The sequence below is a fragment of the Nuphar pumila genome, chromosome 1 (genome assembly GCF_984573655.1).
Source record: "Nuphar pumila chromosome 1, dmNupPumi1.hap1.1, whole genome shotgun sequence".
Lineage (NCBI taxonomy): Eukaryota > Viridiplantae > Streptophyta > Magnoliopsida > Nymphaeales > Nymphaeaceae > Nuphar > Nuphar pumila.
In genome coordinates, this window is record NC_143249.1 from 71,410,066 (window position 1) to 71,426,379 (window position 16,314).

The window sequence follows — 16,314 nt, forward strand, 5'->3', positions numbered from 1 at the left end:
AAGGGCAACCCCTGCCTTAAGGGAAGGGGGAGTACTCGAGGAGTTTTATACTGTGAACACCAAAACAGGGCATGGTCAACATGACACCTTTCAACCTGTAACAGGACATGTAAACTAGAGTGTTGGTTTCTCCCCATTATCAAGAAAAAAAAAGTGTCACCTATTATTGAGTACTCTTGTTCAAATGGCAGAAGCTGCACAGCAGGATCCAAATTTTTCTTGGCAATTCTATGAATATCTTCCAACCAGCAAATAGTTACTCTAGTAATAATAGTACATTGCATGCTACATAGAATATCAGAGGAAAACACAAATCAGCACTTTTAGTAACTGATTGTTGATCATAAAAGAAAGTTGAGCTCATCTAATGAAATTACAACAAAATGCATTCAAAGAATCGGGACCGCCTTCAGCCAATAGCTAAAAAGCTATACATACTAAGAAATTGCCCAAAATTTCTTTCTACATATCAATACATTTTCTTTATTGCCACTTTCATCCGAAAGAACATGTGATTCAGCATCCCACAGGAATTTAGGAGCTTGATCTTTGACTCTTGACACAATGACTGCCTCATCTCTGATAATAATGATACCCTGCAAAAGGAGATGATCTTATAAAACAGCTACCCTATGGTCCAATTCCAGGAAATAGGGTAAATCTCTTAAATGATGCAGAAGAGTTGTGAAATCTTACATACCCATTGAGAGTGCGAAAATGTCAGGAAATATACCAAATACAACAATTATTTATACAAGAGAAATACATTCTCTCAACTATGTTATAAAGACATGGATAAGGGTACATAAATGCATAGTTACATGTATACATGTGGAAAAAATAGGCTAGTTGTATTAGTACCATACATTAGTAGAAACCCTTGTTTTTTATTCTTGAATTTCAAGCCCTATAGGAAGGAGGGCTCTCAAATCTTGCCTTGTGCCACCGAATTCTTCAAAGCCCGCTTCTCTTATGTGGTGGGTGCGGATTATGACATCTCTAACATGGCTTTCAAATCCATAAGCGAAGAGGAAAGGAGGAGCATCACTAGCGCTTTCACCGTGGACGAGATCAAGAATGCTATTTGGTCTCTTCCAAATGGCAAGAGCCTGGGTATTGATGGGTTCCCTATAGAGTTTTTAAAGCTCACTTGGGAGTGTGTCAAGGCTGATCTACTTTAATTGATGATGGAGTTTCATTCAAATGCCAAGATACCAGGGGTTATGGGCAAGTTGACACTTGTCCTCGTCCCTAAGGACCCGCAAGCCCAAAACATTGAAAGATTTAGACCATCTCTTTGGTGGGCACCGTCTTCAAAATCATATCAAAGATTTTGGCAATGAGAATCAAGGGAGTTATTGGACACTGAGAATCAAGGGAGTTATTGGACACCTCATCTCAAAATGGCAAAGCGCATTCATTCATGGTCGCCGCCTCCATGATGCGTGTGTTACTGCACATGAGACGCTCCACTCCATCAAGCTCCAAGGTAAGAAATCTTTTGTCTTAAAAATAGACCCTAAAAAAGCCTTTAATTCTTTAGATTGAAGATTTTTGTTGTGTTGTATGCAAAAGATGAGGTTTGGTGAGAAGTGGAAGCATTGGATTGAAGGGTTTCTTTCTGCAACCTCGATTGTGGTCTCCCTTAATGAGGAGAATGGTGACTTCTTTATGCCAAAAAGAGGGTTGAGGCAAGGCAACCCGTTATCACTTCTTCTTTTCATCATGGCTATGGAAGCGCTATCGGTGATGATCTCACATGCCGAGGAGGCAGGTGTGTTCAAGGGATGCAAAGTATCAGACTCAATTACAAATTCCCACCCTTTTGCGGATGACTTGATTTTTGGGAAGGCTTCGGAGAATAACATGTGGACCCGATGGGTGTTGCTTAAATGTTTTTAGAAAATTTTCGGTTTTTGTATGAATGAAGGAAAGAGACAAATAATGGCGTTGAATGACCCTAATGGGGACTCCCAAAGATTAGCCCCGGCAATTTTTAATTGTGAAGAGGGTTCCTTGCCTTTGAAATACTTGGGGCTGCAACTACATTTGGGGGTCTCTACGGAGTCTCATTGGAGCATGGTGGATAAAATTTGATAAAAAGTTCAGTCTTGTGCTTCCCGTTTGCTCTCAAGAGCGGGTAGAATAAACCTTGTTTGTTTCAACATCTCTTGCTTCGCGCTTCACTTCCTATAAATTTTCAAGTTGCCCAAGGTAGAAAAGCACCTAAATACTTTCTTTCAAAAATTTATTTGGCACGGGTAGATCGAAGGGAAGTCTAAGGCGCCCATTAATTGGTCTTTTGTCTTCCAACCACTACAAGTTGGGGGATTAGGGATCCATAATTTGAGAAAATTCAACCTTGCCGTCTTGTCTAAATGGCTATGGAGGATATATACGAAAGAGGGCACACTTAGTCTAATCTTATTGGAAAAACATGATTTGGTGGGTTGGTGTTGGTGCTGGTCCGAAAATCATAAATGGAAAAAAGGTTCCAGGATTTGGAAAGGGTGGGTCACGACATTGGACCACTTCAATTCGGTTATTCGGGTGGAGGTGGGTAACGATACTCTGGTACTTTGTTTTGGCAAAGATGTTTGGTGTGGGGATACCAAACTTCGGAATAACTAGAGCCAAATAGTGATTTTTGGTTGAGTTTAGAAGAGGTATGGGACATTGTACAAAGAAGAGAGCCATCAGATATGGTCTTTTGCGAATGGAAAACACTTATGGCATCATTATTGGAGGGTTACTCTTCCGGAGAATTAGATAGTTTTCCTGATTCTCAATGGGAAGATGAGGTTTGTTGGCCACTAGCTAAGGAAGGTGACTTTAAAGTGTCTACCATGTACCGTTTCCTTGGCATGCCCCCCCCCTACATGGCTACTGAAGAAATCTTTGTGGATGGTGGGCTCCCACTTAGAGGGTCTCTCATGGGTTGGATGATTCTTTGTGAGGCAGTTAATACGAAACTTAGACTCAAGCGTCGGGGGTGTCACCTTGCTAGCCAATGCTCGCTTTGTTATTGTGAGGAGGAGTCCACTTCTCGGCTCTTTTGGAATTGTATCTTCATCTGCACCTTAATGCACCGAGCGTGGAATGACCATTTCATGAATTGGGACAACATCGCTTTCCTAAGAGAGGTCTTGATTGCATCCCGCATGAACTCAAAAGGCTCTCGCTGGAAATTTGTATGGCGTGTATGGTTCTTAACAGCTTGGAGACTTATTTGGCTCGAAAGAAATCAACGCATCTTCAAGGGGTAAGGCTCCTAATCTGGAAGGCATTTTGTACCAGCTGAAGTGGGAAGTCAAGGAACGGGTGCATCGCAAATGGCCGGACTGCTAACTGATTGGTTAGGGAATAACAGGGCTGCGACATGAGCACCATGCTCGGTCACATTCGGTTCTGCACATTTCCTCTCTTTGCTGCTGATTTTGGATTGGTCATGTTCTAACTTTGTGTATTGGGAATGAATTTGGCTATTCGGTTTGAATGGGGGTGTGATACCTCATCACACGCCACCTAACTAGATTGATCTGTTACATTGTGCCTATTTCTAATAATTTTATTATCTTTTCTCTAAAAAAAAAAGCCCTACACATATAACCTAAATGGTTTATATGGTAAAAAACATGTTACAGATTGTCAACTTATATTTTGCAAGCAACTCCAACTCCTCCTTTTTTCGATCGGAGATGTTTGAAAAGTGTCCTACCCATCCTTCCTTTTAAAAGTTTCTCTATATTTTGCTCTGATGTCGTTATATTGAAAAATGCATCGTGAATATATCTATAAATTATACTGAACATCAACTATTGTATGACAACGCTTTCTAGATAGTCACACTTGCACTACTATTTATTTGTCTACTGACTTGGACTACTGTGAAGCCTATGGCCTATAGCAAATACTAACAAGTTGACCATCATTTACTGCCCTTGACATTTTTTGGAACTCGTTGTAGGACTCTCTTGAATAGGACTACCAACAGTATTTTCTGATAACTTATAACATATGTAATTACCACTGAAAATACAATTTATTGTGTTTATATGTTTTGCAACTTTGTAAAACTAGGTTTGGTGCTAGTCAAAACAAAGTACTGCTATGAAATTATGAAATATATTGGTGGCACTAAAAGTTTGTGAACTTGTCAACATCTGAAATCTGGTGTTCAACATCATAATTATTTTAGTATCAAACTATGGTTTCCCATGCAATTAACCAATGAAAATGTGCAGATTCTTTTGAAATCCTCAGCCATCATTTCCCAGGCTCCTCCAAAACAGACCTCTTTCTCCATTGTCCACTTTCTAATGTTGCCATAATGGGTTTCAACCAGAGTTACCGGAAACGCCTAGGTAACTGGGGAAGCGCGCTTCCCCGAAGCACATTTTTGGGGGGAAGCGCGCTTCCCCCATTTTTTCATTTTTTTTTTTTGTATTTTTGTTTTTGTTTTTTTTCTCTTTTTTCGCTTCCCCCTCGCTTCCTAGGTCGCTTCCGGTTCACTTCCAAGACGCTTCCTGATTCGCTCCTAAGTTGTCTCAGCTTCCGCTTCCGGTATCGCTTCCCGCTTCCTCGACTGGCAACCATGGTTTCAACTCTTTCAGTGACCTGTTGTGTTAGTCTTCATGGCTGACTAGGAGCGGGGGTGGCAGATTAAAATTCCTTTTTTTTTCTCCTCCCATGGGTAGTAAGGAAGGTTGGTTTCTCCTCCCCCTCCCCTCCATGCTATGACTGTAACTTTTTATCTAGTATACCTAACATAGTAAGATTTTAGGTATTTGCTGCCAATTTAATGTTTGCACTCAAACACGACAAAATAGCATATTTTCATTTGGATTTTGACTTTCTGAGGCAGAAATTGAAGAATAGTTTTACAATGTTTTTTTACCAAGTAAAATTTCACAAAACATGCATTGGCATAAAGAATGCAAACAAATAACATGGCACATGAGAAACCATGGAGTTCTTTCAACTTGAAGAATATAAGAACTAAGCAGCTTTCTCAAGGCATTGCATAAAAAGAAATGAAATGTTGAATAAAGTGGACATCGTAAAATGGACTATCTGCAGAATCAAAGAAGCACCATAAGAGGGTCATGCAAAAAGTGTAGCACGGTACCTGAGGCCGGATGATCCTATCCATTTCTAGCATAATATCTTCCATTAAACAACCTTCACCTCGGTTCTTATAGTGTGAAAAAAGGTGAGAAGCATGTAACAGATCATACGTTCTTGGGTATGTGGAGAAAGGCACACACCTGAGGTACCAACAAGTTGGAGATGGACCATAAAAAATATGCACAAAAGGAAAAGAAAAAAACCTAATGATGCAGGTATTCTCACCAATCATGGAAAGCACCAATCAGCCCACGGTCATATATTGCAGCTAGTGTGTTCTTCATAGTCACAGGAACTAAATTCATAACCCACAGAGGCAATTTACTTAAAGCAACTGCAAACCCACCACAGTAAGCATTCATATCCATGACATTCTGAATTTCTGTATAGTTGGTTCCCATCAGCTGCTCATATTGAATCACTTGCTCTTGCCAAAATATGGTATTCAATCTAAACATGTCTGGACTAATGCCTGTAGAAGGCAACAGATCAGAATAATCAAGGAAAAAAAAAACTATCCACAGGAAAAGGAGACTATGGTTTGTGTTCTTTGGTTTTACAAACATGATAAACTAAAAATATCCTCTAGTTATGGTTCATTTGCAATGCATGCAAATTACCATCTGTATGAAAGTAAACTATATATGCGGCACATAAATTTCCACATCTTTCCCTTGAGAAGTTTTCATGATTGTTTCTAGCTATCGCCATTGTTCCACATTGACCCAATTGGACAAATGTTAAACTAAGCTGGTGATGTGCAACTATGTCCATCTTTAGGTAAGACTTATCAGAACTGCTTTGGTCAATAAGTCATGTCACCAGCCAAACAGGTCTCTGATTCAACATATACCAGAGGACATCATCCAGCATGATTAACAAAAGGGGGGGAAAAGAAAAAAAAGGAAGGTAGCTCAAAACTAACACCTAAACCCTTTGATTTAACAGAAAGCCCCAAAGTAGGTAAGAAATCACAAGGATTAGAAACTGAAAGTAAATGAAACGTCATCTAGAATACTTCCCTGCAGCTAGGCCTGGTAAACGAGACTAACAAACCGAACAGGGCATGTTCGGGCTTGGCTCATTTACCAATGGATTGAGCTCGTGGCTCGGCTTGTATTTGTGTTTAGTCGAGATGAGCTCGAGCTCAGCTCATCCCTGAATGAGACGAGTTGAACATGAGCTAGCTCGTTTTGAAACATTTCATGTTATTTATGCATGGAATATATATATATATATACATATAATGCACTTAAAATATTATAATTTTTATATATTATGCTTAATCGTTCATATTTTATGTATATATTTTTCATTCATCCTTCTCTTTTTATATACATTTTATGCATTTTTATTTTTATATATTACACTTACAATATATATTATATATTAAAAATATATATTTTATCTATATGAGCTCTCCCAAGCCGAACACCCTATGATGGGGCCGACTTGTTTCATCTTAATGAGCTACTCTTGGCTTAGCTCACCAACTATATGAACAGATCACAAACAAGTTCATGACGAGCCGAACCGAGCCGAGTCATGAGCTGCTCGGTTCGTTTACCAGCCCTACCTGTTGAAAAATATTTCACTCAATGGATAAGGCAACTGAGCTTGAATCAGGTGTGTTTAAAGGCACGCATTACACACACTGTCTTTCAAGCGATAGTTGCCCCACTTAAGATCAAGTCCTTTGTGCAATGGGTATTCGTGCAACTTTGCTTGCAGGATACAGCTGAGCTTTTGCCTTCTCGCGAAGATCAACCCAAGCTCTGCACTGGGTGAGACCGATAAACTCGACATGAACCACCTTGAATAGCCTCTTGACTATGTATGGTTGACTTAATCTCTACTATAGGCTAGACCCTAAGCTCAACTTGTTAAAATGTATTGATTCATGTATATGTATATATTATATATTTTTGTAATTGTTTTATTATTGTAATAGTTTTTTGCCCATGTAGGGCATTTTGGTTATTTGCACTTATGTAATAGGTATTGCCCATTAGGGGCAGTTTTGTCTTTGTACATTTTTGTTGTCTTTTCCCTTTTTGTATGAGGGTATATTGGCCAAAGTCCAAAATAGTCATTGGGATCTCCCCAATGGCTATAAATAAAGCCGTTGGGAGCATCCCAATGGCTGTATGGCCTCTTGTAATGCCTATTTAAATGAGCTAAAACCCTCTCTTGTTTCTTAATGCTTTTCTAAGCATTCTCTCATAATAAAGATCATATTTTTAAGTGTTTTGTGTTCTTTTGTATGCTCATTAGTGGTTATTGTAATCTTTTGTATTTGCCATTGTTTGGCTTGTGTATTGTCCCATTGTGGACTTGTGTTTGAGCATTCTCTTGTTGTCTATTGTATGCCCTTGGTGGCTCTTTTGTATTTCTCTTGTTTTCCTTACATGGTATCAAAGCCAAGAGAAAAATTCTTGGTATTTTGCTTATTTGGGTTTTGGGATTCCTTGGTTTAGATTCATGCTTCGTGAAGAAATCATGATCGATGTATGGCTTGGGATTCAAGGGAGTTCTTGACTCGGTATATAACTTAAATCTTTTAGTTATTTTTACTTGAGTTGTCTATCTCATGCTTTATGCATGAAAAAAACACTCATTTTCTTATATTTGAAAAATTATTTATTATTTCTTAAACTTTTTTGAAATTTCCTTTGTTTTATGATTGTTAATTAGTAAATGATTGGGTTTTTTTGAATTCCCTTGGGTATATGGGGTTATTTGTTAAAATATTTAAAATGATTTTTCAAATTTATTGTTAGATTTAAATTGCACTCATATTTATGCTAAAATGCTTTCACAGGGCTTATATTATTTTGTGAAATAATATTTATGCAAGTGTATGCTTTTATAAATCTTTTTAACATGTAAGTATGTGATTTATTGTTTTTTGAGTTTATGTGTTCTTGACACTTAGATACTTTATTTGAACACTTTGTGGTTATAAATATCAAAACATGTCCTTATGTATGACTTCAAATTTATTGTGTTTTTTATCCTTGTATTGACACTTGTTTTGGTTCTGACGGACACTTGATTGACCTCTGGTTCTATGAGTGAGTTGTATCACTCAATTGCTTATTTGGCCGTTGTTTATTAGATGCTTGTATCGATCTTCGTTAATGATGGTTCAATTGTTATTTGCTTGTGATTATTTTGGTCCTTATGAATTAAATCTCATAATATTGCAAAGTTTATTGCTTTTACCTTGATTTGAGTATTGTTTTCAAATCTCCTTGCTTATCAACATTAATTTGTTTCCATTAAAATATTATTTATTGCTTGTTTTCTTCACTCTCTCCTCTTATTTGAGTAATTTTTCCTTTGGTTAAGAGATTTTGTTTTATAAGTGTGGTGAGTTATGTGCACCCGTTGAAATTGATATTGTTGCTTACAATTTTACAATCATTTGTGAGGTGAGGGATGTGCACCTCTTGTAGTTGTAGCTGGTTGTTATTATCATTTTAGATAGCCGGTATTACAGGTGCATGGTCAATGGTTTGGTTATTGCTAACATTTGTGTTTTATCTCTTATCCTACGCGTTGATATACTTAAATTTTGAAGATATTGAATTGGAGGTCAAAGAGGTGATTGATTGTAATGAGCAAACTATTGTTGAAATTTGCAAATATCATTTCTTTTGATATGATTTGTTGTATGTAGGATTTTTAAAATCTCTCCATGTACTTTATAATCTTTTTTGCTGCCCACATTTCCTTGTATGAAAAATGTTTATTCATTCATGCATCTTATGTGTATTTCATTGATAATAATATTTATACTTTTATGATTGTTGTTTGGCCCTTTGTACTTAAATCAATTTCGGGTTGTGTGAGTGAATCCTAATGGGTTGTGATTTATGAGATTGCTCTCATTCATTATTATGTGCATTAAATATGCTTTAATTGCATGTTGGATATATATGTTGAGGATATTTAGATTTGTTCCATGTTGGTTATCTTGCATTTTTGTATGAATTTAATTAATTCCTCATTTATTGTAAACTCCCTTGAGTTCTTACATTTAATATACATGTTTTCGGTTTTTTTATGAGATGTATCTTTATTTGAAAGTTTACATAAGCCTTTGAGACATTATTGCAAAATTGTTTATTTTATGTCTAACATGTGTGTGTCTTTTAGACTTTAAGGATAAGAATTTTTAATATGTTTAGAATTTATATTTCCTTGAAAATATGTTGTTTTTATATGATTGTCTAAACAAGAAATTCTTAAAAAATGGTTTTGAAGTATATTCCTTGTGTTTATCTTAACGACTATTGTACCTTGCTTGAATTGTTGCTAATGTTTCTAGCTTAAGGTGAACATCTTACTCGCTTTTAAAAATGGTTTAGTTTATAGTGTTTTTATGTTTTGTTGGGGAACTTAACCATCCTCTCTTCATATATATATATATATATATATTAATCTGTGTTATTCTTGTTCAAAATATATATTTGTTTTGAAACTATATACATATATCTTATAACTATTGGGTTAAAATGTTTTCTTTTATGATATCTTCCTTTGTATAGTTGGAACCTTTGTTTTGTTCTCTCTGCAAGTTCTTAAAGATGATATGGGTCGAGAAAGAAATTTTATTTTTTATGCATTATGAAGATGGAGATAGCCGATAAGAGCATTTGGTGAAGATTATCAATGAAGACTTGGATTCTTCCCTTTGTTTCTTTTTGTATTTTCAAACTTTCGGTAATCACACTGTAAGTTTGAAGGGTAAAGTTAAAATGTATTAATTCATATATATATATATATATATGAGTGTATATATTCATATAGGAGTATATATGTATATATTAACTATTTTATTATTGTATAGGTTTTGTCCATGTAGGGGCATTTTGGTTATTTGCACTTATGTAATAGGTACCCCTCATTAGGGGCAGTTTTGTCCTTGTACAATTTTTATATTTTTTTTGTCTTTTCTCTTTTTTGTATGAGGTATATTGGACAGTCCAATATAATCGTTGGGATCTCCTCAACGGCTATATGGCCTCTTGTAATGCCTATTTAAATGGGTTAATTGGGATCTCCTCAACAGCTATATGGCCTCTTGTAATGCCTTCTCTTGTTTCTTAATGATTTTCAAAGCATTCTCTCATAATAAAAATCATATTTTTATGTGTTTTGTGTTCTTTTGTATGCCCACCAGTGGCTATTGTAATCTTTTGTATTTGCCACTGTTTGGCTTGTGTATTATCCATTTGTGAACTTGTGTTTGAGCATTCTCTTGTTGTCTATTGTATGCCCTTGGTGGCTCTTTTGTATTTCTCTTGTTTTCCTTACACAACTTAGGCACTGACCCTAGGCTAAACTTAGGCAAAGCCTTGACTAGGTTAAGGTCTGAACTTACTAGAGTGAGAAATAGGAAAAGCACTAGAGAAAAAGAGAGCGTGAGTGAGCTATGGAACTCAAGAGAGAGAGAGAGAGAGAGAGAGAGAGAGAGAGAGATGAGTAATGGAGAGAATGAGAGAAGGTTGGGGTATATATAGGCCCCAGACCAACAACCAGAAATAAAGAGCCTAGGTTGGCCAAACAACCAGCCTTAATGGCCCAAACCACTTGTCAAGGGAGGCACACTGGCTAAGCATGGTCAACAGACAGAAAGGTATAACCTTGGTCCAAAACGACCCTACCAAGGTCAAGAAGGTTCAAATCTTGGGTCGCGGTCAGCAGTCAATAGGGAGGAGTGCCTAATAGACAGTTTGACCATAAATGCCCCATGCAAAAGACGTTGGGCAGGTTCTGGTCAAAGTCAAAAGGGTTTCAACGGATAAGAAGACTGGGTCAAGGTACAAAAGAGTATGGTCAAGGCTCATAATGGGTAGGTTAAATACTTGGAGATAAAATCATCCCAAAATTCAAAAAAAGATTGGTCAAAGACCAAACCAAATTGAATTGAGTCGAGCTAAGCCAGACTAGACCGAAACCAAAACAAAAACCAAAACTCAAATCTAAGTCCAAGTCTAAAATCCAAAGTCCAAAATTCAAGGTCTAAAGTCCATAGTCCAAAGTCCAAAGTTCTTCAAGGTTCAAATTGATATGTCCCCAATGGGTCTTTCCCATAAAGGCAACACCTCACTTAATAAAGCCAAGTGAAGCTCTCATACTCCTTAATGTGGGACTAAACTTGTAGGAATAAATGAACACCCACTAACTTAGGTAAATGTAGGAAGATGAGTAAGCAAACCTAAATAGTTTTGAGCCAAAATCCCAACACTATTTGCAACTAAAACATTTGAATAAATTGAAGCTCTAGAATTAGTCAGTTTTTTTTACTCTAGAAACATGATCATGTACATAAAACATGCCATCCTTTAATGGGTAACTTGAAGACAATATTTCAAGAACTCATAAATATGGTTCTTACACAACACATATATGTTAGATGCCTAAGTAGTCAAAAGTCCTAGGTGCTGCTTAGCTGCTATGCTCCTAAACGTCATCAAAGCATCCAAAAAATAAAAAATAAAAATACCAAAAGAAGAAGAACAAGAAGAAAGAGGACCAGATGGGAGAAAAAGAAGAGGAAGAACAAAAGGGTGGGGGAGAGTCGGGAGACAAATAAGATGAAGATGGATGGGATTGACCAAGTACTCTCTAGAGAGAGGGAGGAAGAGTACTTGGACTATCCTGTTCCTCTTCTTCTTGCGCTAGCTCAGAGAGAGAGAGAGAGAGAGAGAGAGAGAGTCTACTACTTTTTCTTTAGAAAAATAAAAATTTTTGAGTCCTGGTTGCCTAGTTAACAGCTTGCCTAGTCAACAAATAGAAGACCTAAGGCAACTAGTCGGTCGACTAGTAACTGGCCAGTGCTGGGACTAAGACAGTCAGCCAGGATCTAGGACAACTAGGCAACTAGTTGAATGATTAGTAGTGCATTTGACCACTAGGCAGATGCATTGCTGATTTGTACCCTCCCAATATCCCTCTTGCCACTACTAGTATTCTATTAAATATTCTTTCCTACAGTTGGTTAATTTTGATTTTACTTTCTATTTTCTTCATTTAGGCCCTGTTCAGAAATAACATTTGAACTGAAAAACATTTATGCATTTCAAATTTTTATTTTTTGCATGGTACATCAAGCATGTTATTTGCTACTGAAGGCATAACAGCTGCATCTTGTAGATACTCTTGGATAGATAATCCATGGGCACAAATAGTTCATAGGCAAAAATTGAGTCATTTGGGTCCTGAGTGAATAATTGAATGGACAATTCAATCAATCATTCTTGGCCGAAAGAGAGTATATTTATTGGGTGAGAAAACAGGGAAATCCCACATTACCCACTGTCTGACAAGTTGCATTATATGTCAACCCATGCACGTGTATAAGACGGACTCTCCAGGTAGACAGAAAAAGGCAATAAGACTATCTAGCCTACACCAAAGGATGAATTTGGTTGGACACTCCAGGCAGAAGCAAAAGAGCAATAATTTGTTAAAGTATATATATATATATATATATATATATATATATATATGACTTTTGTAATGTCCACTAGGGGCAAATTCATCTTTTCACTTGTAAATACGCATGTCCATTAGGAACTTCCTTTTTTGTATTTTTATTATTTTTGTTTTTATATTTTATATTTTCTTTTTGTTGGAATAGGGTCGTTGGGGACCCTCTCCAACGGTCACAAATGTGACCGTTGGAGGGGCTCCCAATGACTCTACGGGAGCCCCTATTTGCTCCCTCTTGTTGTATAAATAGGGGGTCTTGCCCCACTATAACGTAAGGCTTTTGAGAGCCCTTTTCAATAAGAAGTTCATTTATATTTTTAAGTCCTCTCTCATATTGTGTGTTTGTCACTTGCCACTTTGTGGCCTATTGTATCTTGCCCATTAGTGGCCTCGTACTTGTATGCTTGTGCATCTCTTATAGTCATTTTTTACATTGTTCTTTGCCTAGTGTTTCATTACATAATTCTCTCCAACTTGCTGAAAAGGATGAATCATTATCTACTTGTTAGACAAATCTAGACAATCAAGTTGAAAAATAAATGGCATGCAATTTATTTGCCTAGTTGATAATTCCTTGGCTCAAAAAATTTAGAGAGTGAGCAACAAAATGAGTTGTACTTGACAAAAGGTGACACAGAAGCAAAACAAATCTGGTTGCAAGATAGAATGGATAAAATAAACAAACGAGCTGAGCTTGACTGGGCTAATGAGTTTGTTAGGCTTGATTAAGCCAATTTAAGCTTGGTTTCCGACACGGATTGGTTTTCTTTCTTGCAGTCAGCAAGTTGCTTCTTTAGATGAATGGTGTCGGACTGAGAGTGATGTACATGGGAATTTTTTAGGTTGTTCCATACTTCTTGGGTTGTACTTGAGTCAATTACTTGTGCTAGGATCAGCCTGATCAGTATTATAAATTTATAATGGATTAAAGTTTGCTGCAATCATTTGTATGTATGACTTAGCAAATTCCATTTTTTTATATTTTTTTTCTTGGTCCAAATGACCCCATGGATGTGATTTACATGCTTTTAGTGGCAACCGACTTTTGAATTGCCAGAATCCGACTTGTATACGGTTTTTCCAGTGATGCAAAATTCGATGGTTGTAAATGCATCAATTTTTTCTGACTCAGAAAAAACATGACCTAAGGGTCGTTTCCCACTAAATCAAGCATGCTGAACACATCTACGAAGTTAGATTGAGTTAAAACAACTTGCATCTTGGTGATTTCAACTAGATTGTACCTACAATCAACTGAATTAAATAGATGTCCTATATATAACTGTCACCAGTATCGGCAATATTTTGAAAATAGAGCAAGAAATACTGATATTTTAAGGTAGTCGATATTAAAGGAAATATCTTGTGATATTTTCAAAATGTTGCCAGAAGACAAATTATTGCGATAATATCACAATATTTAAAAAAAAAAACTCTTTTTTTATATTTCAAGTTTGTGTTTCCTTTTTTTTTTTTTTATATTTTTGGAAGAAAAATAATGCATAACTTATTATTCTCTTATCTTTTTGGTTATTATTTATATTTTTAAATTTTTTAAACTCCTGAGATTTTTCTGAGTTTTTTCAACTTTTGAAAATCTCTCCAAGAAATACCCTTGCCAAGATAATACCGTGAACAATATAGGTGACTATGATACATATTAAGTGCACATTAAACCTCAAAAACAATGGAGATGTCAAAGAGAATTAGATATGTGAGTGAAGAATGCCATGCTAGGATCGCACATCCATCAGCCCCTGTAGAGTTTTTAATGTATGGTGAGGGGAAGCCACCTACACAAATAGCTTAAATCTGACCTGGCAAAAGAGATTGGACCTGCATCGCAGGTTTAGGCCAATATCCTGTGCGCTTCAATTTTAAAAAGTCAATTAAGACTTCACTTCTTTGTATACAAGAGATCAGGCAACTAACATTTTCTAGGGCTGGTAAACGAGCCGATCGGCTCATGCTCATATTTAGCTGAGCCGAACTGAAGCTAGAGCTAGAGCTCATCCGTGAATGAGACGAGGCAAACACAACCTGGTTCATGTAAAAAATTCCACATTATTTATACATGGAATATATATATATATTTTATATACTACACTTAATAATTCGTGTTATATATATATATATATTAATATATATATTCTATGCTTCTCTTTACATATTACACTTACATATATATTATGCATAAAAATATATATTTATCTATACAAGCTCACCTGAGCCAAGCCAAGCCAAGCCAAACACCCTTTGTTCGAGCTCGACTTGTTTAAGCTAAATGAGCTGCTCGTGGCTCAGCTCATCAACTATGCAAACCGATCATGAATACATATGTGACGAGCCAAACTGAGCCGAGTCATGAGCTGCTCGGTTCGCTTACCAGCCCTAGCCATTTTCTTGTGAATAATTCATTTAAAGGATTTCCTTCAGCTACTAATGCAATAGGTAAATAACAAATGAATATAAAGAAACAAACGATGATAAAAGAGACTTTGATCATGCCACAGAAAAATGTGGGTTTCATCAACATATCCAACAAAATATGACACCAACAGATAAACAAACTACTAAGAAAATATAAACACCATACCCGCTTGTTTCAAAGAAGGCGCAAAAGAAAGCCCAATTTATGGCCTCAACTTTTGCCTTTTATCTTTTTCTATTTCAGATCCTAGTGATGTATAAGCTATGTAACATGGGTACTCTACACCTCCAAAGCACCCATGTCAACATGGTGCAACATGGGTGTGGGTGCAGCACCAGACACAGCTGAGTATAGATCAACAAGTGTTGGATGCCGTCAACCCCGCACCAACCATTTTGGTCCAATTTTGGACTTGGTCAACTTTGACCATGTAATAACCTTAATTTTTAGGTTTTTATTTAAATATATTATGATATATATTTCTTTATAATGTGATTTGGGCCCGGGATCCAAGTCGCAGATCCGGGGTCCATAAAGGGGTCTTTATATATGTAATTATCTCGTAAAACATATATGTAATTACATAAGTGCAAAAATTTTCAATTTGGCGAATTATTTAAGAGATAACTACGTATATAATGTATGTATGGGCTTGGGATCCACATTTCGGATCCGATACCCAGATAGGATCCATATAGATATAGGTAAAATAACCTATATATTCGTATACGGGATTAAATATATATATAAAAATATATAATATATGAGTATTTTTAGGGGATCCACGATTGGATCCATTTGGATCCAATCCGTGAATCCATACCAAGTGGGAGGCAAGGGTCCGGTCGGGTTGGATCCTAAGCCGCAGGTCGCAGACCCGGACCCAGCCTCCTCGTTAAAAGAAGAAAAAAAAAGTTTAAAATGTAATTTAATGGCAGGAAAGCTTTTGGATCCGGGTCGGACCCGACCCGGATCCATAACCCGATAGGGTTTTTAAACCCTATATCGGGCTGCTCTTGTTTTAAAATGAGGAAGGAGCAAGAATCGTGCCTTCCTGCAATATCCAGAAAGGAAAGGGGGGCTCGGCTGGCGTAACTGATCCCCATCCATCTCGGCATGGAAGGGGGGGGGATCAGTCGATAAAAGGGCGTATCGAGGGGGTCTCTCCCTCGTCTCCCTCGTTTCTCATCTCCCTCGATCTCTCTTCCCTCGTTTTTCTCCCTCTCTCGTGTGGGCGAGCTTTGAGGAGTAGG

The 16,314-nt window shown here is 36.9% G+C and overlaps 1 protein-coding gene and 1 long non-coding RNA gene across 2 annotated transcripts; one reads left to right on the top strand and one right to left on the bottom strand.

Annotated features, from left to right (window-relative positions):
- Positions 1 to 321: 321 nt before the first annotated feature.
- LOC149849001 (putative methyltransferase PMT7) lies at positions 322 to 5,538 on the bottom strand. The gene is made up of 3 exons (XM_090013093.1): positions 5,353 to 5,538; positions 5,129 to 5,267; positions 322 to 596 (listed from the first exon to the last, which is right to left on the bottom strand). The coding sequence occupies exons 1-3, from the start codon at positions 5,526 to 5,528 to the stop codon at positions 438 to 440; spliced, it is 474 nt and encodes a 157-aa protein (XP_089869219.1). The 5' UTR covers positions 5,529 to 5,538; the 3' UTR covers positions 322 to 437.
- Positions 4,269 to 4,786, top strand: LOC149849002 (uncharacterized). Its single transcript, XR_016433200.1, has 2 exons — positions 4,269 to 4,364; positions 4,497 to 4,786. It is a non-coding gene; the product is annotated as an uncharacterized LOC149849002 (long non-coding RNA).
- Positions 5,539 to 16,314: the final 10,776 nt, after the last annotated feature.

Excerpts from the sequence above, each read along its gene's own strand:
- LOC149849001 (XM_090013093.1), bottom strand. The coding sequence starts at position 5,528 with ATGGGAACCAACTATACAGAAATTCAGAATGTCATGGATATGAATGCT. Across the intron at positions 5,268-5,352 it reads ATTGGTGCTTTCCATGATTG|GTGTGTGCCTTTCTCCACAT; the intron begins GTGAGAATACCT and ends TTGGTACCTCAG. Across the intron at positions 597-5,128 it reads ATAGGATCATCCGGCCTCAG|GGTATCATTATTATCAGAGA; the intron begins GTACCGTGCTAC and ends CTCCTTTTGCAG.